Source organism: Suncus etruscus, chromosome 14 (assembly GCF_024139225.1).
Source record: "Suncus etruscus isolate mSunEtr1 chromosome 14, mSunEtr1.pri.cur, whole genome shotgun sequence".
Taxonomy (NCBI): domain Eukaryota; kingdom Metazoa; phylum Chordata; class Mammalia; order Eulipotyphla; family Soricidae; genus Suncus; species Suncus etruscus.
Genome location: NC_064861.1, coordinates 78346438 through 78372583, shown reverse-complemented (window position 1 = coordinate 78372583; position 26146 = coordinate 78346438). Strand labels below are relative to the sequence as shown.

The window sequence follows — 26146 nt, the reverse complement described above, 5'->3', positions numbered from 1 at the left end:
AGTTAAAGCCACAAAAAAATTATACAACTAAATTCCAAGATTATTTAAGAGATTTTTGTAAAGAAACACTGAGCAATAAAAAAGTGAGTGGCAGTAAATGATAATGGAACTATTTAAAGTATTTTATTTGAATTGGAAATGAAATATAAATGTATTTTAATTCTAGAATATGATAAAGTGAATATTGATCCACAGCAGTGGATTGAGGGGAATATAATTTAGAGTGTATATACATAGTCATATTCTCTTTTTCTAAATCACACATCAGAAATGGATTAACTTGCATAAACAAAACTAGCTAAATCAAAAAGCTGCAAAATTACAATAAACTGCCTAAATATCCACTATCAAAAATGAGATAATGAAAGTAAATTAGATAATGTGTGAAGACGCCTGGCCTCACTTAAAAGGTTTCTTCAGTTCTTTTAAAAATGTTAATATATTCCATTCATACCTAGACTCTGAGAAGAGAATTCTTTTCCTAAAAAGTCTCTCCTAAAATATATTGCATTCAAGTTTGTTTCCAATGTCTTCTAAGATGAGCAGAGTCACAGTATCCGCTCTAGAAGATACGAGAAATCAAGTTCGGAAAGAGCACCATGAAGATGGTGCACTACATGGTGCACCGACCTTTTGACAGAATTTGCTTTAACAGCGCAATGCATAAGTGATCTGAACTACAAAACCAAAATAGTCCTGTTTTCTTCACTCTTTGAGATACAATGTAATTCAAAATGTACACTTAATAAGATTTCAGTATGTGATGATAATTTTAACATAAAAAGCTCTTTTAGTTGGTTTTCTGTATCTCCTATTGCACACTAAAGAAAATGGAATTTCTTAAATAGTTTGAAATCCTGTAGATTTGCCAAACATTTCTATTAAAAGTTTTATAAACAACCTAAATTTTTACTATATTTGGTTAAACCTCTTCTGCTAGGTATAATTAAATTGATAAATTCCAGAAAGCAAACTTACAATAGGAGTACTCAATTAAGAGGCTTCTGAAGTTTATCTCCTTCCCCCAAGTGATTTCTACTTAAGTTCTAAGAAGAATTTCCAGGTCTAATGATGAATGCAAAATTTCACACTGTGTTGCTTTAACACCTTTTCAGATAACAAGCTTGGTTTGGTCTGGAGTAGAAGGCTGTGGAAATGCACACTCTGTCCTCAAAAACATATTGACAGGACCCTTTGAAGAGAGCACTGAGCTCAATGATTTACCATTTCCTCAAACCTGGAAATTTGATTCGAGGCTGCTGAGAGTTTACCTTTTTTTTCTCCTCTGCCCACCAAAACATTCATTATAAATTTAAGACAATCATTTATCTTAAATATTCATAGTCTAGGTCCAGACTTATGTCTTTTTTTAAGAGGATACAGTAAAACAGTTTAGGCTGAGTATAGATTAATTTCTATCAGATCTTAGAAAATATTTTGAAGTAGATCACTTCAAAACCCTCTAATGATTATTTCTTTTTGCTCTTGATAACACCCAAAAGCTCTAGAGCAGGCATGTCAAAATTGAGAATGAAAATAATAAGCTCTGCTTAAGACTGTGACATTTCTGTATTTTAAAACAGTGCCCCCAATTCCTTCTTAACACTTTTGCTTGCATTTCTATACTATAATAAGTTCTTAATAATAAATATACTCAATACTAAGAAGAGATAACAGAGGGTTAATATAGGTTTACATCTTTGCTTCCTCCTCAACCCATGTCCACTCACGCAAAATAGTTAAATATGTACTGTTCAGCCATTTGGAATACCTTTGATTCCATTACAAGTTACGTTCATCTGCTATTTCCTCAAAAACCATACCAACTATTTCTTCTGTGTCTAGTAAGGTATTTGATAGCGCAAAGGTGAAACTGTAGTTTAAAGCAAAAGATTCTTCTTCTATGCTTTTCCTCTTCAAATTATTCCATCTAATTTGTGTTTAAAGTTGTGTTGTGGTCCTTATTTAGAATGATGTTTACAATTTCACCCTCATGCTCTTTCATATGATCCAAAAGATTTTCTTTGCTGGTAGATTCAAAACCACAAATACAACAACAGAAGAGTAAAACACAATACTCCATCCCAGGAGGGGCCAGACTGGAGTTTTTTTCTAAGTTATATGAGGTATTAGTTGTAGGGCTCAGTTTCTCATTCTCATTGGTACCTACAACTTCACTAGGAGCCTGGGAAATCAGCTCGGAAGATGACACCAAGTGTTCTGTACTTCCAGCAACAGGATCAGCTCTTTCTTCGCTGCTGTTTAATACAGTCTTCCCAGGGGATTTCCCCACAAGTCTTAAAAACAAAGCACATGAAACCTTGAATTGATTATACTGTAGGAAAGGTAGATTTAATTCTGATTTTAATCAATATGCAATGATAAAGTGAAGGTGTAGGGTCACATACCTGCCACTTTGTGAAATTGCATCGTTAATAGCCTTATTTACTTGTTCATAGTTATAATTCCGGTCACTTGCATGCTTCCACATGTGAGACTTCAAAGAAGGAGGATGGCTACACACATATCCACACAAAGAACATCTAAAACACAGGGATGAACAAATCAGAATGATTCCCAAAACCTTCTGCTAAATATAATAATGATTCTGTAACAGTTAACTAAATAACCTGAAATAGGATTAGTTATCATGTTTTACTCCATTTAAAATATCATTGATTCTGGAGCCCTTGCCTTGCATGCAGCCAACCTGGGTTTGATCCTTGGCATCCCATATGGTCCCCTGAGCACAGCCAGGGGAGTAGATTCAGAGCACACATCAGCAGGCGTGACCCAAAAACAAAGAAACAAAAACCAATGATACTATCACTGCAATTTTGGAGAAGTCAATATTGTCCTAGAACGGCCATCAGAGTCAATGAAGTTGTTAACTATGCTTATTTACAGATCTATAGAAAATGGGTAGTTCTAAAATGCTCCAGTAATTTAAGAGTTCATAAAATGATTCTTTAAAAAATATCTATTCAGGGGCCAGAGCAGTGGTGCAAGCGGTAAGGCGCCTTGCAGGTGCTAGCCTACAATGGACCTAGGTTCGATCCCCTAGAGTCCCATATGGTCCCCGAAGCCAGGAGCCAGGAGCGATTTCAGAGCACATAGCCAGGAGTAACCCCTGAGTGTCACTGGGTGTGGCCAAAAAAAACAAAAGAAAAAAAAAAAAGGGCCCGGAGAGATAGCACAGCAGCGTTTGCCTTGCAAGCAGCTGATCCAGGACCAAAGGTGGTTGGTTCGAATCCCGTGTCCCATATGGTCCCCCGTGCCTGCCAGGAGCTATTACTGAGCAGACAGCCAGGAGTAACCCCTGAGCAATGCCGGGTGTGGCCCAAAAACCAAAACCAAAACAAAACAAAACAAAAAAACAAAAGAAAAAAATCTATTCAAAATAACAATTTCACATTGAGAACACTGTTAAAATCTGAACCTGATGGAGTAAAACATAACACTATTTTAGAGCTATACTTTTTTAAATTGTGGGTCATAACCCACATGGAGTCAATAATCTGAATAGATTGGGAAAGTGGTAAAAACTTTTGGTAACAATGAAAGGTTTCTGAATGACTAAATATTAATTCGTTATCAACTGCACTGCACAAAAATATCTGAGGTGTATCTGGTAGTATTTTCCTTTGCAGCATCTCAAGTGAAAGGGGTCACGAGAGGAAAGTTTAAGTCGCTCTTTTCAAAAGCATAATCTCCCCCTCTCCCTGCACCTCCAATTTCTGCATTATTAACATCCTGTTTCAATGTGGAACATTTGGTGCAACTGATGAGTAATAATTACATATTATGATTACTATACTCAGGGTTCAATTTATGTTGTATAGTTTTATGGATTTTGACAAATGTATGATGTCGTGTACCCACTATTACAATATCATACTGTTGGGTGCCCCCTGTTCCTGAACCACCGGGTAGACAGAACCCCTGTAAAGCTATGTTCCAGAGGATCCCACAGAGCAAAGCAATTATTCTGGGATTCTGTTGAGGCAGAAAGCTTCAGAGATACCATCAAATCACAGATGGGAAATTTAACAAGGATTAAATTCTTATCCTAACCCAGTGGTTGGCAAGCCGCGAGTTGACCACTGCCCCCAATCAAGTTAAATTTATGATTGAATATAGTAGTGTTAGTTTTATTAGATATCCTGAGACATCAGGTCCAAGGTTAATAAACCAAGACCTCCAACCTCAAAAATATAGATGAGGTCAGGATACCTCCTAAGATGGGAAGACATATAGCTCAAATGTGCAATGCCCCAGTTAGACCCTTCAGCACCAGATGCTGATGCCAAAGCATTTGTTGCCTATTTTTTATTTCAAAAAATTGTTGTAAAATGTTTGAAATGTTAAAAAAATTTTAAGCCTTTTCTCCTTAAGACTCTGTAACTTGCATAATCAAGTTATACTTTATTACTTCCTAGACACAAGATATCAGTATACTACATTTTACGTAAAGTATTTTTCTTTCCCTGTATTTATTTTTATGTTTTAATTTTACTTTAGTCACCCTTATTTACAATAACTTGGGTAGATCCTGACTGCCTGGCACCTTGATTGTGTTACCCAGGCAAGACATCTGGCACCTGGCACACAGAGCAAGTGTGAGTGAAACAGCCAAGGTCAAGAGACTCATTCTCACCAAGTACGTTTGTTTACCTTAGGCAACCTCACACAGCAATCTGTAACATGAATACCTTTGTATTTGTACAAAGGGAAATAAATATACATGAAATCTTGGCTCTTCATCTAGTCTCATCTATATTCTTCTTTTCTTATATATATTCAGAATGTTTCCCTGAAGCTGTCGAGAAATTCTCTATCCAGAGTAAGCCACAGAATACTGCCTTACTCCCTGAAGGAAAAGTCAAGTCTTATGTAATTAATAATTCTCATTTGAGAAAATGGGTCAGAAAATACATGCCAAATTTATCTCACTAATAATATTCAATGTTATTCAAATTTTTCAAAATAAGGGTGGTAAAAACTGCATTTCTATAAAAATAAGCCTTTAAGAATAGGTTAATATTTAGTGGCATTTTTCCCATTTTACTGACTTAACAGAGAAACTAGGGCTAATGCACTATTATTAACTTAAATATACACATTTTCCAATTTTCTGCACTTTTTCTCTTCCAGAACAAATTATATCTAGTCTTGTGTCGTGAGACAATTTCTCTAACCTTCCTTGTTTTTAATGACTGAGAGATTAAGGAACACGGTTAGGTATTTTGGAATTATCATGCAGTTTGTATTTGCATAATGTCTTCTTCTTCTTAGTCTGGGGTTATAGGTTCATGGGAGGAAGACCAAAGGTAACCACCATTCTCATCACATCAAACCATCAACATGTCTTATTGCTTATTTGACTATGACCATCCCTGAAGTCAAGTTTCTGCAGAGTAAAGCCACTCTTTCTTATTTCTCTTTTTTTTGGTATAAATGTTAGGTTTAGGCACCAGCAGGTTTACTTGCCAGCAGTGTCAGATATAGAACTGGGTGTGACCACATGCCAAGAAAGTACCTGAACCCCTATACTCTCTCTAGCCTCATCCTTCTTATCTATTTTGTAAGCAAGGCAAGCTCTAGAGACTGCGTCTCCTCTTTCATAGACATCTTCTAAGAAGCTTCTCACTACTAGTTGGCCTTTGCCTTATCTCCTAGTCCTAAAGGATGTTTAATGTTAAGCCAGGCCCAGTTATGAACGAAGTCCCCTTTTCAAGAACAAAAACTTTGGAAGGTTGACAGATATTGTTGTATTAAGACCCTCTCCTCTCCTTGGTCCCCTACTGCCCATTTTTATTCAAATCTACCTTTGTCTTTCATGTGGCTGTTGTTGGTTTGCCTCCCAGCACAATATACAGTCCCCCACCACCTGAGCCCAGCATGAAGCCCTGAGCTCTGTTGGGTTCTGAAATAAATACAGGCCAAACCTTGAGCACCCCAAGTTGGGTTTGGTATGCCTTCTTCCATATGGAGGTATGCAGCAAATAGGCAGAGAAGACACAGATAAGGAGAACCTCCATGAATATAAGCTTTGTGTATTTATTAATTATATATTTTTTCTAATAGTGGTAAATCACCAAATGTAATAAAGTAGGAAAATATAATTAAATCAACAGGTACCTCCTGTTTCCATCATGTTCTCTTAAATACTTTCTAGTTTAAAGCTTGATTTAGGGTCAATGCCACCTCCCACTTTTCAGCTGCAATTTTACTACAATGATTATGATTGCTAATGGTTAACAGCCTTCACAATACCCAGGGGAAACAAATCTTTTTTATCACTATATATTAACAAATTTTTCTTGAGAGATTATTTTTTGTTTGTTTGTTTTGGTTTTGGTTTTTGGGCCTTACCCGGTGACACTCAGGGGTTACTCCTGGCTATGTGCTCAGAAATCGCTCCTGGCTTGGGGAACCACATGGGACGCCAGGGGATCGAACTGCGGTCCATCCTCGGCTAGCTCAGGCAAGGCAGATGCCTTACAGCTTAAGCCACTGCTCTGGCTCCTTGAGAGATTATAGATTTAAAAATATTTGAGAATGGGCCCGAAGAGATAGCACAGCGGCGTTTGCCTTTCAAGCAGCCAATCCTGGACCAAAGGTGGTTGGTTCAAATCCCGGTGTCCCATATGGTCCCCCGTGCCTGCCAGGAGCTATTTCTGAGCAGACATCCAGGAGTAACCCCTGAGTGTCACCAGGTGTGCCCCCCCCCAAAAAAAATTGAGAATATATTCATGAAACATGGTGAAACAGATAACGTCAGGGAAAGCTCTCCTTAAATAGTCCTTAGATATCAGTAATATATTATTTCATGCAACTGACATCAGCTAATTCCCAGAAGATATCCAAAGACCTGCTTTGAAGGTAGCTGGCCAAAGCCACCCATTGTGATGGTGAAACAGGGAAAAGGATATCTGAGCTCCAGCTACCATTTGTCAAAGCAAAGGGTCATGGCACTGCAGCAGGGCAAACGCAAACCAAAAAGGGGATGAATCTTGGGTGTGGCCATGTCTTTAGGACTTTAATTAGCACCTTAATAAGCAGAGAAAAATTCGTGTGCCTGTTTGAAACTGGATACTGTGATTAGACTAGATACTGTGACTAGACTCAAAGATTTTAGTGCTGGTGCGTGACCGGCCAGGTGGTCGGAAAGGCTACTCCTGGCTGATAAAAACAAAGTGGGTTAGACCAAATGACACAAGGGCTGTTCACAAATAAAAGTACTTTGATTAGAAAAGGCTGCTGCCTTGCTCCCTGCCTACTTTCCTGCGTGAGGCAGCCAAGACATGACAGTGAACATTAACCTCTTTAGGACCCAGCACAGAGTAAGCTGTCTTCACCCAATAAGGGTGGAGATGCGAAGACGAGAAGCCACACTCTTCTAGCCCATGAACCCCACAACACATAGTAAAAACCACACTACAAGCATGACAACGGGGAAGCAATGCAGGACAACACCATGCACAGAGAATGAAGATGACCTGAAAATTACCAGCCACCTAGCTAGCCTCTCATATAAGGAGTTTAGAGTAGAACTATGGAGGATGCTCATAGAAATCAAGGAAAGCACAACTCGAGCTGAATAGACCACAAAGATAGAACTCAGAAAACTCCAAACTGAAATAAGAGAACTGAAAAACTCGGTAGATGAAATTAAAACCTCAATGGAAAGCCACTCCAACAGAGTAATAGCAGCTGAGGACAGTCAGTGAGCTGGAAGGTGAGATGCAGAAGAACTCCATACAGCAGAAGCAATTGGAAAAGAACCTTAAAGCAAATGATCAGACAATGGAAAAAATCCTCAAAGAATGTGAACAGGTGAAAATAGAAGTCTTTGATAAACTCAACAGAAACAACATAAGAATCATTGGATTCCCAGAAACCCAGGAAAAAGATCCCCATGAAGAATCAACAGTCAAGGACATCATTACAGAGAAATTCCCAGTGCTAAAGACTGCATGCAACCAAATCCTACATGCCCGAAGAATACCACCTAAAAGAGACCCAAAGAAAAGCACCCCAAGACACATCCTAGTCACAATGATGAATTCCATAGACAGGGATAGAATACTGAAAGCAGCAAGTTCAAAAAGGAAAATTACATTCAAAGGAGCATCTTTAAGATTTACAGCAGGCCTGTCATGAGAAAACCTCAAGGCCAGAAGGCAGTGGTGGGATATAGTGACAAAACTCAACAAAATGAAAGCTTTGCCTAGAATAATCTACCCAGCAGACTCACTTTCAGGTTTGAAGGAAGTATACATAGCTTAAAAAATAAACAGCTCTTCAGAAAGTTTACAGACTCAAAACCGGCCTTAAAAGATAAGCTGAAAGGTCTACTTTAAAACAAGGCAGGCCTAAAGACGCATCCAACTTCCACAAGAAGATGGTTCTAAATCCCATGACAATTACCTCTCTCAACGTTAATGAGGCAAATGCACCAGTTAAAGAGATAAAGAATGGCAAAATGGATCAAAAAGCTGAATCCAATGTTCTGCTGCCTACAAGAAACAAATATGAACAAGAAACAAACCAGAACAAACAGACTCAAAATCAAAGTTGCAAGCACACATCAGGAAGAAAGAAGGGACCTACATAAATAAGTTTAATGACACAGCTTATAAAATTAGAAAACGACTAACAAAATTTTGAACCCAAAATAAGTAGGCAGAAGAAAGTAACAAAGCTTAGAGCAGAAATTAATGAAGTGGAAACCCAAAAAACAATCTGAAAGATCAACAAAAGAAAAAGTTGGTTCTTTGAAAAAATAGACAAGATTGATAAACTACTAGCAAAACAAAAGGGAGAGAAACTTAACAAATTAGATTAGAAAAGGGGGAGCCCACTACAGATAATACAGTGATCCAAAGGATAATCAGAGACTACTTTGAGAAACTGTGTCATAAAACATAAGATCCTGGAGGAAATGGGAAAAAAAAAAGACATTATTATAATAATGCCCAGAGATGATAGAGATGAGGGCTGAAGGACTGGCTCACTATATGAAGCTCACCACAGAGTGGTGAATGCAGTTAGAGAAATGACTACACTAAGAACTACCATGACAATGTTGATGAGTGAGAGAAGTAAAATGCCTGTCTCAAATATAAGCAGAGAATCTGCACTGGTGAAGGGGGTGTTCTTTCTTTGTCTGAGGCCCAACTACAAGCATGTTTGTAATCATTGTGCTTAAATTAAAAGAAAATAAAAATACTATAATAAAGGATTTTAGTGCTGGTAGAATCAATCCCCTACTCTTGATAATCCAGGAAGGTCAATCTTTTGTAATGAGACACAATATCTGCAAGTGAAGAAACTTGCCTGTTAGCTTTGGCCAGTAGAAAAAAAACAGTGGCTACTTGTACTGAAGTTCAAGCAAGGAAAAGGCCAGGATTTAGGGATATAAAAACCTCAAAATACTAGGGAGCTCTTCTGTAGAAGAATCACTGTGGCTGCCCAAGTCTAGGTGCCATGACCAAATCCCAATGTTTTTTATTTCGCAGCATGGTGGGTGAAGCCCCTTCCATCTATCTGCACATTTAGGTGGTCACTGCCAGACTGGTGACAGATTAAGTCTTTTGGATTCAGAGACGGTCCTTCACAGATGGGGTAGGGAATGATAGGGGGTGGTGATTTACAGGAGCTAGATGCTGTGGCCAGAACTGAACTGTAGCAACTGCAGTAGATACAGCATGACAGGCTGAAACCCTTGTCATAGTAAGCAACTAAAAAGCAAAGAGTACCTGCATGTGGACACTGAGGAAAAATCTGGGCCCACAGACACGTGGTTCCAACAGAGATTGGATTTGGTCACAAAAGCAAAGGGGACAATGAGAGACGATACCTTGGAAGCCCCCCCCAAATAGACTGAATTCTCTCCCCTGACATAGACTCAAGGTCCTGAAAAAAAAACACTTTTGAAATTGGAGTGAAAAAGCCTCTTGAAGCCTTGATGCAAAACCAATTGCCAAAAATGCAAGCAGTAAGACGTCTGCCTTACTGGCGCTAGCCTAGGACAGACTGCGGTTTGATCCCCCGGCATCCCATATGATCCTCCAGGCCAGGACCAGTTTCTGTGTGCATAGCCTACTGAGTGTCACCGGGTGTGGCCCCAAAAAACAAACAAACAAAAATTGCCAAAAAGATTAAATCCAAAGACAGTAAACAAGATAATTAATTTCTCAGAAATCAACTTTGTTAAGGAAACAAAAAGCCTAATGAAGACAATGAATTCAAAGTAACTATTGTGAAGAAAATCAACATGATACATTAAAGGCACATTGATACAGAACAAAAATTCAAAGAAAAAAGGAAAACGTATAAGCAAAGAGTTTTTCTTTGAAGACTGACTGAAAAATTAAGAGGTGTTAGTGATATAGTACAATGGGTAAGATTATACTGGGTTTATGATGTTCCCCTAAGCACTGCCAGGAGTGATGTAGAACCAGGACTAAATCCTGAGCATCAGTGTTATGGCCCCCAAAACCAAACCAACAAAAAAGAGCTAGATATCTAAAATACAGTGAATAAAACAAGAAATTCCAAAGAAGGGCCCGGAGAGACAGCACAGTGGCGTTTGCTTTGCAAGCAGCCGATCCAGGACCTAAGGTGGTTGGTTCGAATCCCGGTGTCCCATATGGTCCCCTATGCCTGCCAGGAGCTGTTTCTGAGCAGACAGCCAGGAGTAACCCTGAGCATCTCCGGGTGTGGCTGAAAACCCCCCCCCCAAAAAAAAAAAAGAAAACAAAGAAATTCCAAAGAAGTACAGCAATATGTTCAATCTCACAAAGGAAATATGTAAAACTGAAGATAAAAATTCCAGTTATGATAAAATGAAAATAAAAATTTTTAAAAATATGCAGAAAATATATTTAGAACTGTCAGACTCAGTTGTGACAACAGAAGAAAACATTGTCAATAAAGACAATAGTTATACCTGGAGGTGAAGAGACAGAAACAAAGGGTAAATTGCTGAAATGAAAACCCAGTTTAAGAAAAGGACCAACCCTACAGGAAGCTGATGGAAAACTCAAATTTATAAAGTAAAAAAAGAAAGGAAAATTCTAAGACAAGAAAAATGCCATTTATAAACTACCAAGTCAATAAATTAAAAAAAAATATTCAAAGCTAAGAGGGAAAAAAGAAAACATAAAAACTCACCCAGGCTGGCTATCATCAGATCTCTAGAAAAACTCTACAGGCTAGGAGAGAGTGGAAAGACATACTAACATTTCTAAATGATAAAAACTTCCAGGCAAGAATAGTCTACTTTGCAAAATTATTACTTAATCTAATGGAGTTATAAGCTTTTCAAAATAAAAAGTTTACCACCACTGTAAGAAATATTTGAAGGAATTATTACTATATAATTACAATAGTAATAATAATAATACTGATTATTATTTTCAGGCTCAGATTAAGGCATCTGCCTCATGTAGTTGCTTGCATTAACCTGCCACATTCAGGACAAAGGCAAAAACATACATTTATTTAGCTTCGACGATTCTGCTGAGTTTGGTACCTCTGCGTCAATCATCACAGTCCAAAGAGGTTATTTTAAGGGAAGAAAATGCAAAAGAACATAAGACCCTGAGCAAGGATAGATAAAATGCAATAAATAAAAATAAAAAAAAAATCACAAGAAGCTAATGAAATCTGAAAAACTCTCAGGGGTGGAGTGGGACAGAATACATTTAGTCTAAAAATGATCAGTTATCAGTAAAAAAAAATTTTATTGGGGGGAGGTCACACCCGGCAGCACTCAGGGGTTACTCCCGGCTCTATGCTCAGAAATTGCTCCTGGCAGGCTCAGGGGACCATATGGGATGCCAGGATTCAAACCACCGTCCTTCTGCATGCAAGGCAAATGCCTTATCTCCATGCTATCTCTCCGGCCCCCCCAAAAGTTTTTTTTTAAAGTTTTTTTTTTATAAAGATTGATACACTATTGTAACCACAAAATAAAAATCTGATTTCCTACATTTAGAAGGAAAAAATATCAAACAAATCGAGAGAATCACCAGAAAAAAAAAATCCAAATAATATGGCATACAGGAAAATACCAGGAATATTAAATAACCATAAAACAAAGACAAAATGACAGTAATTAAGCCCCATACATTAACAAGTAGCCTAAATGTGAATAAGCTGATCTCACTATTCAAAAAAATACCAGATGAAAAGGCAGGATTAATGGGTTTGGGAATGTAGCTCAGCAGTGAAGAGCTTTGTGTGGGGGCACTGGGTGTAAGCCCTGGCACCACACCAAAAAAGCAGAATCCACCTGCTTGTATTATGCAAACAGGAAACTCATAAAGACACTCAGAAACAAAGACCAGGGTAAGATAACTCATGCAAATAACATAAAAGGCAGGAACTGTTATGTACCTGATCAAGGCATTCAGCTAAAGGAGGTGAGATAGATCATCCATAAAGATCAAGGGGATGTAAGTGTCATTATATCTGTGATTATATTTACAAAACATTTATTCACAGGACCAAAAGCAAGCTACACATAGTAAGATGATAATGGTAAGGTATCACACATCCCACCTAGACAGAAGTTATCAAGGAAATATTTTTAAATGAAATAACATACAGATTTAAGAATTGTAACAGAAATTTCCACTCTATTCTTTTTCCTGGTTGTTGGGCTACACTTGGTGATGCTCAGGGGTTACTCCTGGCTATGTGCTCAGAAATCAATCCTGGCTCAGGGGACCAGATGGGACGCTGGGGACCAAACCTAGGTCCATTCTGGGTCAGCTGCGTGCAAGGACAACGCCCTACCATTGTGCTATCACTCTAGCCCCTCCACTCCATTCTTAAGAAGAAATTCTAAGTTGAATCACAAAATAAGCTTCAATAAATGCATGCAGGTCAAAACTGATCATGCATCTTCCCTGAACACAATGGTTAAAGTAATAGAAATCAAATACAAGTGGGTTCAGGTGGACTCTTAGTGGTCCTCAGGTTCCCCCCCCTCCGTATTCCAGGGGGGAGTTGCATGGGGAGGAGGGTGGGCAGACATCTGGCTTCCAGTTTCCTCTTTGATTCTGGATACCAGCTCTTGCCAGGTATGGGGTTTGGGGAGGCTCCATACCAGAGCTTTTCTCCCTAGCCTGGGGAGTGCTGGGAGGCTTGGCAGGCCCCCGGCCATCCTTATCTTTTCCCCCTGACTCCAGGCCTTCCCTGGGTGTCAGCTCAGATGGCCAGAAGTGGGTTCAGGTGGACTCTTAGTGGTCCTCAGGTTCCCCCCTCCCTCCGTACTCCAGGGGGGAGATGCATGGGGAGGAGGGTGGGTAGACATCTGGCTTTCGGTTTCCTCTTTGATTCTGGAGACCAGCTCTTGCCAGGTATAGGGTTTGGGGAAGCCCCATACCAGAGCTTTTCTCCCTAGCCTGGGGAGTGCTGGGAGGCGTGGCAGGCCCCCGGCCGTCCTTGTCTTTTTCCCCTGACTCCAGGCCTTCCCTGGGTGCCAGTTCAGATGGCCAGAAGTGGGTTCAGGTGGACTCTTAGTGGTCCTCAGGTTCCCCCCTCTCTCCATACTCCAGGGGGGAGGTGCATGGGGAGGAGGGCTTCCGATTTCGTCCTTGATTCTCGAGACCAGCTCTTGCCAGGTATAGGGTTTTTCTCCCCTGGACTTCAGTCTTTCCATGGGCACCGGTCTAGGTGTTTAGAGTAACCAATTATTACTTTGCATGTGCTTGTCCCTCCTTGCAGGAGTGCCTCTGAATTGGCCCTCTACCCCTACCAGTTCTTCATTCATGAAGGTGGTCCTACTCTTCCCACTAAAGATCTCTGGTCAGAGACTTCCGGTTTCATAGCTAGCCTGTCTGTTTGCCATTACCCTTTGCCTGCTTACTGATAGCCTGTGATGAAAGTTCCTGAACCTGTTTTATCTCTGTAACTTTGTGTGGATTGTTTCCTGTGTTATTTCCGGACCCGCATTGCTCAATCTCTCAGGGATTAGGGCATAAAGCTTCCACTACATATGTTTGAACTTTTTCATTTACTTTTTGTGATTTCTTTCTTTTTTTTTATTTTTTAATTATCTTTATTTAAACACCGTGATTACAAATATAATTGTACTTGTATGATTACAGTCATGTAAAGAACACCCCCCTTCACCAGTGTAGGATTCCCACCACCAATTTCCCAGATCTACCTACTCCCCACCCCACCCACACCTGTACTCGAGACAGGCTTTCTTTTTCCCTCATTCATTCACATTATTATGATAGTTTTCAGTGTAGTGATTTCTCTAACTGCACTTATCATTCTATGTGGTGAGCTTCATGTCATTAGCTGCACCTACATGGGAGGATGGGGGGAAGTAAGGGTTAGGACTGAGGCAGTAAAATATTAGAAATGAGCTTTGTAGGGCAGTATCAAGGATGGATATTATGGATATATAGAATATATGCACACAATAATATCAATATGAAAAAAAGAGAAAAAATTTCCACTATAAGCCAGTGCTAGAACAGCCTGCCCTCCTCCCAGAGTGCATTCCCATTAGTGTAGGGAGAGATAGGGGGAAAGCCTGTTGACCATATGGTCCCCTGAGCCTGCCAGGAGCAATGATTTCTGAGTGTGGGGCCAGGAATAACCCCTGAGTGCTCCTGGGTGTGACCCAAAAAACCAAAAAAAAAAAAAAATCACTTTCACTTACTTGGAAACAAATGTATTATGATCAATCATGTGATACATGCTCTTTAAATAAAGTGTTAAATTTTATTTATTTTTATTTATTTATTTTTGGTTTTTGGGCTACACCCTGTGATGCTCAGGGGTTACTCCTGGCTAAGCACTCAGAAATTGCTCCTGGCTTGGGGGACCATATGGGACGCTGGGGGATCGAACTTTTTTAAAATCTAACACTTTGAGGCCAAAGTGGTGGCAAAGCGATCCGTCTTAGGTCAGCCATGTGCAAGGCAAACGCCCTACCGCTGCGCTACCTCTCCAGCCCCAAAGTGTTAACTTTTTAAAAAGTTATTAGATTAAGTCAAAGAAGGAAATAATAAAAATAAGTGGAAATAATTGAAATAGAAACCAAAATAATAATATAAAAGAGCAAAATGAAATAAATTATTTTCTTCTTTAAAGGAATAAACAAAATTGAATAAGCCCTTTGCCAGATTCATTCAGAAAATAAAAAGGGAAAGAGTCCTAATGAAGAGAATCAAAAATCAGAGAAGAGGGGTGGCCGGGCGGTGGCACTAGAGGCAAGGTGCCTGCCTTGCCTGCGCTAGCCTTGGATGGACCGCGGTTCGATCCCCCAGTGTCCCATATGGTCCCCCAAGCCAGGAGCGACTTCTGAGTGCAATAGCCAGGAGTAACCCCTGAGCGTCACCGGGTGTGGCCCAAAAACCAAAAAAAAAAAAAAAAAAAAATCAGAGAAGAAATGACAACAGATACATAAAATACATTGTAAAACATCATATGTAAACCAACTAAGCAACCAAGAAGAAATGGACTTCTTTGATTTAAACAACTTTCCAAGAGTGAACCATGAAGAAAACAGTAAGTATCTTGACAGACCAATCACAACCAACCCAATAAAAATGTGGGCAAAAGGATCTGAATAAACACTTCTTTAAAGCAGATGACCCACAGCACATGAAGAAATACTCAACATCACCAATCATTATGGATCCTCAAATTAAATCCACAATATACATACATACATACATACATACATACATACATACATACATACATACATATGTCTCCACAATGATATAATCACCTCTTACTTTTGAAGAGTGGTCAGTTCATAGATTGGGAAACACTACTGACATAGGCATGGCGAGAATATAAACTGCTGCAGCCTCTACCGAACTAATAGAAATATATGATCCAGCAATGTCACTCATGTGCATTTAATCAAAGATTACGAAAACACTGAAAAAGGTACTTGCCTTACTCAACATTGACAGCAGCATCATTTATGGCAAAATAGGGACTGAACTTATATACCTATGATTGTATAAAATAGTCTATGCAGACAGTAGAATGTTAACGTCCTTCTCTCAACAGAGCTCCCCAAAGGTTTCCTTGACAGTGTGGGAAACCACTGAGAGTGAAGTGGAAAAGAAGCACCCAAAGTACAAAAGGAGCTATGGTAATGCAGCACAGAACCCCACTACAGGTAGTGAGTGGGTAAAGACTAATCCTTGACTCAATCTATTAGCCACCTAACTAATCTCTCTGAAAAGGAATTCAGAGTTGGAATGTTTAAGATGCTTAACAAGCCCAAAGATACAATGGAACAGACAACCAAAGAAGTACACGAGGATCTGACAGCAGAAATGAGAAAACTACTTACAGAAATGCAGACTGAAAAGCTTGGTAGGTATCTTCAATGATTCAATGTCACTGGACAAGCAAATAGCAGTGAAGATTAACAAATGTAACTATCAATTAAGAAGCTTCTGTACCAGATAAAGATACCCCAAAGACTTAGGTAGAATATAAGAAGAGCCCACCACTCATTCTGACAAAGGGCTGATATTCAAGATATATAAAGCACTTGCAGAACTTTATAAGGAAAAAAACACCCATTCCGTCAAAAAATGGTGAGAAGAGATGAATGAGCAGAAACTTTCTCAAATATAAGTTAAGATGGCCAAAACAAATACAGAAAATTGTTCTGCATCACTTATAATCAAGGGAATGAGAATATAATGAGATATCTCAATTTCACACCAGTAAGGACTGGCACATATCACAGGAGTAACCCCTGAATATTGCCAGGTGTGGCCCCAAAACAAAACAAATCAAAAGCCTGCCACAAATCACAAAGAACAAATATAACCACTATTGGTAGGATTATGGGGGAAAGGGTCCCATTGTTCACTTCTGGTGTCAATGTCAATGGGCAAGCCTTTTTGAAAAATATTCTTGCAATAATAATTTTCAGACACAAAAGAGAAAAGAGCTGGAAGTTCCAGCTCACCTCATGAAGCTCACCGCAAACAGGGATGAGTTTAGTTAGAGAAATAACTACGTTTTGAACTATCCTAATAATGAGAATGTACGAGGGAAATAGAAAGCCTGTCTAGAGTACAGGCGGGGGTCGGGTGGGGAGGGGGGAAGATTCGGGACATTGGTGATGGGAATGTTGCACTGGTGATGGGTGGTGTTCTTTACATGACTGAAACCCAAACAGAATCATGTATGTAATAAAGTTGGTCCTCCTCCTCCTCCTCTTCCTCTTCCCCCTCCTCCTACCCTCCCCCTCCCTCCTCTTCTTCCCCCTCCCCCCTCCTCCTCCCACGACTTACTACTACGACTATTAATCATGTTTGTAATCATGGTGCTTAAATAAAAAAAAAATCATTAGTGAAACCAAGGAGACAGTAAAGTAGGTAAGGCACTTACTTGCCTTGCATGTGGTCATCTTGGCTTAATCCCTGGCACAAAAGATGGTTCTCTTGAGCTCACCAGTAGTGATCTCAAGAGTACGGAGCCAGAAGTAAGCCCTGAACAGAGCTGGGTGTGCCTCCCAACCCAAACTAATCAACACCCCCTCCCAAAAAAAAATCAACCAAACAAAAAACATAGACCTAGAATGAAATTAAATGACGATGACATGATACTCTACTTAGAAAACCCTAAAGACTCTACCAAGAAGCTTCTAGAAACAATAGTTCATATACCAATGTGGCAGGCTACAAAATTAACACACCAAAATCAATTGCCTTTTTATACACCAATAATGTTAGGGAAGAAATGGACATTAAAAAAACAACCCCATTCACATTAGTGCCACACAAAACTCAAATATCTTGGACTCAACTTGACCAAAGACATGAAGGACCTATCCAAAGAAAACTATAAAATCCTGCCCCAAGGAATAAGAGAGGACACACAGAAATGGAAACACATACCCTGCTCATGGATTGGCAGGATTAACATAATTAAAATGGCAATACTCCCCAGAGCATTATACAGATTTAATGCGATCCCTCTAAAGATACCCATGATATTCTTCAAAGAAGTGGATCAAACACTTCTGAAATTCATTTGGAACAATAAACACCCTTGAATAGCTAAAGCAATCCTTGGGAAAAGGAATATGGGAGGCATTACTTTCCCCAACTTTAAACTGTATTACAAAGCAACAGTTATCAAAACAGCATGGTATTGGAATAGAGACCCTCAGATCAGTGGAACAGGCTTGAGTACTCAGAGAATGTTTCCCAGACATACAATCACCTAATTTTTGATAAAGGAGCAAGGAATCCTAAATGGAGCTAGGAAAGTCTCTTCTACAAGTGGTGTTGGCACAATTGGCTAGCCACTTGCAAAAAATTGAACTTAGATCTCCAGCTAACATCATGTACGAAGGTAAAATCCAAATGGATTAAAGACCTTGATATCAGACCTGATACCATAAGGTATATAGAACAGCACGTAGGTAAAATATTCCATGACATTGAGACTAAAGGCATCTTCAAGGAGGAAACTGCATTCTCCAAACAAATGAAAGCACATATTAACAGATGGGCAGATGGGACTATATTAAGCTGAGAAGCTTCTGCACCTCAAAGGAAATAGAGCCCAGTATACAAGAGCCACCCACTGAGTGGGAGAAATTATTCAGATAAGGGGCTAATATCCAAAATATACAAGGCACTGACAGAACTTTACAAGAAAAAAAAAAAAAACATCTAATCGCATCAAAAAATGGGGAGAAGAAATAGACAATTTGACAAAAAAAAAAAAAAAAGAAAATACAAATCGCCAAAAGGCACATGAAAAAATGCTCCATATCACTAATCATCAGGGAGATGCAAATCAAAACAACTACCGTATTTTCCCGCATATAAGATGACTTTTGAAACAAAAAAAATTCAACTGAAAATCAGGGTCGTCTTTTACGCTGAGTATATCCCAAAAAATGTTTCAATATGCCGCTAAACAAAAATTGTCTGAATATTGCCACAAAACATATTTTCCAACTCGATCCTGCACCAATCACTGCAAGGCTGCTCGGACTGCCTCTCTAACTCAGCCAATCCAAGCAGGCTTTTTATGCATGCAAACTAGACAATGTTCTGGACCTGTACACTGTCAAAAGCCTGCTCAGATTGGCCAGAGTCAGAGAGGAAGTCTATGACAGTATAACCTTTGAACCTTTGCTTATTGTGATTGGCTCACTGTGGTACATACAGTTGCAGCACAGGAATGTTCTGTCTGATACAGCAAATATAGGCCTAAACCTATGTTTTAACTGCAAAATTAGGAGGTCGTCTTATACGCCGGAAAATACTGTATGAGGTACCATCTCACACCACAGGGATTGGCGCACATCACAAAGAATGAGAACAAGCAATGTTGGTGGAGATATAGAGAGAAAAGAACTCATCCACTGCTGATGGGAATGCTATCTAGTCTAATCTTTATGGAAAGCGATATGGAGATTCCTCCAAAAATGAGAAATTGAGCTCCCATACAATCTAGCTATACCACTCCTAGGGATATACCCTAGGAACACAAAAATACAACACAAAAATCCCTTCCTACACCTATATTCATTGAAGCACTATTTACCATAGCCAGACTCTGGAAACAACCAAGATGCCCTTCAACAGATAAACTGCTAAAGAAACTGTGGTACATATACACAATGGAATATTATGAAGCCGTCAGGAGAGATGAAGTCATGAAATTTTCCTATACATGATGTACATAGAACCTATTATGTTGTGTGAAATAAGTCAGAGGGAGAGAGATAGACGCAGAATAGTTTCACTCATCTATGGGTTTTAAGAAAAATGAAAGACATTCTTGCAATAATTTTCAGAGACAAAAGAGAGAACGGCTGGAAGTTCCAGCTCACTTCATGAAGCTAACCACAATAGTGATGAGTGTAGTTAGAGAAATAACTACATTGAAAACTATCCTAACAATGTGAATGAATGAGGGAACTGGAAAGCCTGTCTAGAGTACAAGCGGGGGTGGGGTGGGGAGGAGGGAGATTTGGGACATTGGTGATGGGAATGTTGCACTGGTGAAGGGGGATGTTCTTTACATGAATGAAATCCAACCACAATCATGTTTGTAATCAAGGTGTTTAAATAAACAAATTAATTAATTTAAAAAAGAAATTAAATGACACATAAGCTCAATTTATAAACACAATCTTTCACAGGAATTTCTTTTGGATGTGCGTGCGTGTGTGTGTTGCTCTGGAGACTATGTGATGCTAGGGATTACACCTAGGTATCTTGCATGCAAATCATGTGCACTGAATTATCTCTCTGACTTTTTTTTGTTCCTTTTTTTTTTTTTTTGCTTTTTTGCTTTTTGCTTTTTGAGCCATACCCGGAGATGCTCAGGGGTTACTCTGGCTCTGCACTAAGGAATTACTTCTGGTGGTACTTGGGAGACAATACGAAATGCCGGTGAGTAGGTCAGCCATGTGCAGACAAGCCCTATATTACCACTCAATCTTATTCAAGTTCTAAGAATTTTTTGAGAAATATCGAGAAACTTAACTGTCATGTTACAAAAATAAATGTGCTCTAAGCAATAAAAATTGCTATCATCTATGCCAAGATTAAATTAAAAAAAAATAAAACAGATAGATCTTTCCTTTAGTTGGAAGCAGTTATCTAGTTGAAACTAGCTAAACCTACTTTACCAAGACCAAAGCTTAAAGTGCAACAATTTCTTAACAATTAAATAATTCTTAAAACCAGTAAGCAAAGTTGGTTTTTCTTTCTTTGTTTGTTTTTGGTTGTTTTGGGGCCACAGCTGCAGTGTTTAGGAGTTACTTCTGACTTTGTATTCAGGAATCACTTCTGGCGAGGTTGGGAGACCGTACAGGATGCCAGGGATCAAACCAGGTGGTGTTGGCATGTGCAAGGCAAATACCCTCCTCACTGTGCTATCACCACAGCTCCACCCAGCAAAGATTCATAAGCATTTATTCTGTCTTTAAACAAGTGTTAGGAATTTTAAAATATTTTCCCTTTCTAAAATGTTTTATTATTGATATTTTTATAAGGTACTTTATTAAAAAAACCTGGTTTACAAAGTTGTTTATAATAGTTGTTTCTGGCCTTCCATGTTCAAATACTAATTCCACCACCAGTATAACATTCCCACCCCAATCCTGTCTTTTGACAGGCACAAAATAACTCACCACATATTGCTTATTACAACTAAATGGTAATGGAATTATCAAAAAAAAAAGTATAAAATGTTGATACAAATAATAAAACATGTTTACCTGTATGGCTTATCAGAGTTATGGATCCGTCTGTGGTTTCTGACACCAACGTATGTTGTACTTGTATAATCACACACATCACATCTATACTGTTTCTGGACTGAAGCCTTACTCCCTAGAAAAAGTATTTTAGATTTTTAATAACATGCTTTCATTAGATTCAAATGATAGCATTTATATTCTATTGTGAATGAACATTTACAACATACAGCATAGCATTTCTATCAAGGCTTTCTTGCATTTTAGCAAAAAATTTGAATAGTTTTATGGTTCCCCTGCATTTGGACTAACATCAACTGGTCCATAAAAACTCATTGGGTTGGCAGCTATAATACTTGTATGTAATAAATCCTAAACTATGAGTTTTGCAGCCTATCATCTGTGTAGAAGTTGAATTCATCAGACATGCTTTTAATTTGAAAGGTGCCAGTCTCGTCAATAGAGGATAAATTACCTTAAAGAAATACTGTTTTTCCAACAAGCTATAATTTCATACTGTAATACAGTATTACAAGGTCCCCCTTATCTACAACTTCAATTATCTGCAATTAATCATGGTCTGAAAATATGTACAATGGAATATTCTAGAAGGTATAATACCTAGATTATATTATAGTGCGGTATGTTTTATTAATAGTGTTGTTAACCTCTTACTGTGCTTAATTTATAAATTAAAACTTTGTTACTAGTACACACAAATAGGAAAAACACACTACAGTTTGGAGCTATGAAGGCATACTGGTGTCTCGGAACATATCCACTGTGGCAAATGGGGAACTGGTGTATAATAAATTTAGTATAATTTAAAAAGTATAAGGTTTTATCACTCTGGTTTCCTTTGTTTGTAACTAAAAGTCAGCTATCAATGCAACAATGGGAGAAAAAGCAACTATAAATTATGAGTGCTACATAAGTAGTATAATCATATCTACTAAATTGACAGGTTACAAGATAAAGGTTATGACTAACATGAATAAGTAGCTCTCTGCAATCCAGGAAACATGAATCTAATGGAACTAAGCCATATTACTACATTCCCTCTGTAACTACAGGCTGGGAAATTCAAATTAGGATAAATTTGAGACAATACACGCTGAATGGCTTGATTAGATGAAACTTCCTGATGATATGAAATGTTTTATTTACTCTTCTGTTAGCATAAAGTCCACAGGCCTTTCACAGCCTGATTGCTTTAGATTCAGAAAAAAAGCAAGCACAGAAGCTGAAGAATAAAGCAGAACAGGAAAAAAAGCTTAGGTAGAGTACTTGTACACTATGCATAAAAGTGAAATTAGTGGCACCAAAAAAGAAAAAAAGTTCTACAGTGAAATGTTAACAAAACAAAGATTCTTAGGTTAAAAAAAATGATTTCTGGGGCCGGGAAGGTGGTGCTAGAGGTAGGGTGTCTGCCTTGCAAGCGCTAGCATAGGATGGACTGCGGTTCGATCCCCCCCAAGCCAGAGGTGATTTCTGAGTGCATAGCCAGGAGTAACCCCTGAGCGTCAAACGGGTGTGGCCCCAAAAAAAAAGAAAAAGATTTCTGGGACCGGAGCAGTGGCACAGCGGTAGGGCATTTGCTTTGCATGCGGTTGATCTAGGACAGACTGCGGTTCGATAACCAGGCATCCCATATAGTTCCCCCAGTCAGGATCAATTTCTGAGTGCATAGCCAGGAGTAACCACTGAGCATCACCGGGTGTGGCCCAAAAACACAAACAAAAAATGAAACAAAAAAAAGATTTATTTTTTTTTGCTAACAACACTCTGCCAGGCAGAAGAAAATGTCCTAATTTCCCATTATAAATCTGTAGCTTTAATACACAGCCTAATCATAATTATGATCTACGTATTTCTTTTAATTGGTAGGGTAAAAACTTGGACATGGCATATTGGCACTGCTCCAAATAGTTTAAAAAAAATCTGAAAAAAAGAATCACGAAATATTGGATAATGATTTTGTATGAGAAATATTACAGATCAATGACAATAAAATGACAGATGGAAAAACTTAATATAGCACAGAATGAGAGCCTGTGCTACTTCAAGCAACTGTTTTTAATGGAAAGAGGATTAGATTTGAAGTTCAAAAACTTGGGCTTAAGGTCTCTGCTCTGCCACTTAGTACTAGTGATCACAGGAAAATTATTTTATATCACGAGTACTCAATTTTCTCACCTATAAAATGCAAATACTAGAACTTCCTTGCATGATTTAGTTAAGACCAAGAACACTGCAGCCTTGCTTCACTGTAGTCTTTTTCTTCATTTTGGTATGTCAGCAATCTGTGGCCTGCAGCTAGCTATAGACTTTATGAGGGCAGAGGTCAGCTTCAGATTGCTTTGTTTACATTGAAGACCTAGAGCTTGGCAAAACTGTATATTTGTAATAAAGAGCAATTTAAATAAATGTCAAAGAAACACCCAATTAACATCTGTGGTGTTTGCTGTCAGTCATCACAGTAAATCTATCTCCCTCACTGGGCTGGGATCTTTAAGTGATTGCCATGATGTCATCTCTACATTCCTAATACCTAGCACAGTTTAAGATAGCACCTCAAGACAGAATGAATGTCTGAAGTACCATTAACCAGACTAAGTTGAAAATATGTCCTAAGTTATCTGTGTTATCACGTTGAGCAGAGATGAGGGCCCTATGAAGCACACATCTCTTTATGTATCTTACACTAAATGTGGTAACGCAGTTAAAACATAAATTCTTTTTACCTTCTTTGTGAGCTAATTGTTTTAAATTGCCAAATGTTTAACAGCAGTGTTAGAAGAGCTATAATATGCAAGAGGCCATCAGTCATCTGAACTATTATGGTACTATGATAGGAAAATACCCAGAGTCAAGTAGAGGAGCAAGGAGGTGAAAATGGCAAAGCAATTTTAAAAACCTACACATTTAACCTTAAGAAACAGAGCATGATCCACAAAGAAAAGATGCTTAAAATGGGAATATAGTAGGAAGAAATGTTGTAAAGCTAGAACTGAATTATTTTAATCTTGAACTGACATCTTAATCTTTTTTATTAAAATTATGAGTTTTAATTTGCTAACCCATTTGGAAAATTTAAAATTACAGCTTTTGAAGGCAGTGCTAGAAAAGCCATATTCTACCGTTGGTATTAACTGCAGGTGGTGCCACTGAGTAGTACTTACTTTATTCCTTCATTAGGGATTTATGATCCAATGATATCAAATGTTTTAATGTCTCCTTTAAAGGGGATATGGAAGCATAATGAATTAAAATAAAAGGAGGCATTTAGGGCTATTCTGTAAAAAAAAGAAACTGTTTCAGCTCAGCCATCTATCGCTGAAACAGATGCTGTGTCATAAACTCCTTTTGTTTTGAATAGTTTTACAGGGATGACATCTGTTTGACAGGGGAATTTTGGTGCTACAGTGGTGTCAAAATCAGTTCTTTCAGAAACATTTTAGAATCAGTTATGCTTTCTGGGGTATAATTTAATGAAACATTATGGTAAAACATTTTACTCTGCAGTTGTTCCTAACTTTAATTCTTAGGAAATCTAAGAAGGAAAGTCACCCCAACATGTTTTATTTCCCATAAACACTATGTACACACTCGAGACATTTAAAGTATATCAATTGAAGTGAGCTGATGCAAGGAAGCACAGTTTATTACATTTTATCCCTTGAGTTCTCTGGATGTGGCATTTGCCTTTTCATGGAACTCTAATTAAATCTTTTGATTCTAATACTCCTGTTAGCAGAAACTGGTTGACTGGTACCTAGCTAGTACATAAAAGGTTTTTTGTTGTTGTTGTTGTTGTTGCTGTTGCTGTTGTTTAAATAATGCAGATGGAACCTGGTGGTCATGTTTGGATAGGAGTAAGTATAGGAACACTGCAGGAAGATTCAGTTAAGTTTGAGGTGGAGGACTTAGCATCTGCAAAAACTAGTTTTCTAGTGGGTCACTTAGTACTGAGAAGATTGTTCTTTATGCAGCAGATTTCCTGGGTGTCACATTTTAGGGTTTACATTCTAAGTTGGTCTTTATAGAAAGCATAAATTCAATATAGAATCAAACTGCATTGCTGAAACTAAAGGTGAACTAATTAATTCTTACCTAGGTCCTAGTAATAGTTTATTGGATATTTGAATTCCTCAGGAACTGAGAAAAGGTCAACTCAGTCTCATCATATAAAATATATAAAAAATACATATTATATACTTTAGTTGTGAAAATAAGTCAGTGCATGAATTTAAAAAAAAAATGCAGATACCTTCCTGAATACATTTTCCATCAGTTGTGTCACTGGTAATTCTTGGCTCATTAGAAGTTGCTGTTGACAAGGAATCTGGAAGACTGTGTTGTTCTCGTTCATGATTCCTCAGCTGACTCTAAAAAATTTAGATTAATGAATATCTACTTTCCAATAAACATATATGCCCAGTTTCTAGAATACAGTTGTTAAAGCTTTCTTGATCTAGCACATACCCCAGTATTTAAAATCAAATGTGCTACAAATTATTTGACCCACTTGAGCTTATGAAAATAGATATATTAAGAAAATCACGATTTCATCCAAAAATACACTTCTTTTTATTCTCTGAAAGGAAGCCATTGCTTAGGAGGTTACGCACAACAGGTATGTTTATTAGCAAATCCAGAGAAGAGCAGTGTTGAGAAAAATCACTTGCACTGAAATAAATCTGATCAGTAACTGCTGGACCGCTAACTTTTGCCTTTAACTATCAAGCACATTTGTAAGAAACCTAATCAGAATTACTCTTCAAAAGATATCCTGTTCTACATCCACCTTCATGAGTCACGGATTTATTTATTTGCAAAAGCTGCTCCTGGAACTTGCCTTTGCAGTCCATTTCAATGTGTCACTAGTTCAGTGGCCTCAAG

General features: G+C 38.3%; 1 protein-coding gene and 1 non-coding gene across 2 annotated transcripts in view; both read right to left on the bottom strand.

Moving 5' to 3' along the window:
* ZNF507 (zinc finger protein 507) overlaps nt 1-26146 on the bottom strand; it is a 37204-nt gene continuing 11058 nt past the window's right edge. The window contains exons 4-7 of the mRNA XM_049786230.1: nt 25515-25632; nt 21266-21380; nt 2409-2543; nt 1-2297 (exon numbers count right to left, since the gene is read on the bottom strand). Of these exons, the coding sequence (XP_049642187.1) occupies nt 1931-2297; nt 2409-2543; nt 21266-21380; nt 25515-25632 (735 nt within the window). The 3' untranslated portion in view covers nt 1-1930. The remainder of the gene's footprint in view (nt 2298-2408; nt 2544-21265; nt 21381-25514; nt 25633-26146) is intronic.
* Nucleotides 11428-11566, bottom strand: LOC126028848 (small nucleolar RNA SNORD94). Its single transcript, XR_007502547.1, has one exon. It is a non-coding gene; the product is annotated as a small nucleolar RNA SNORD94 (small nucleolar RNA).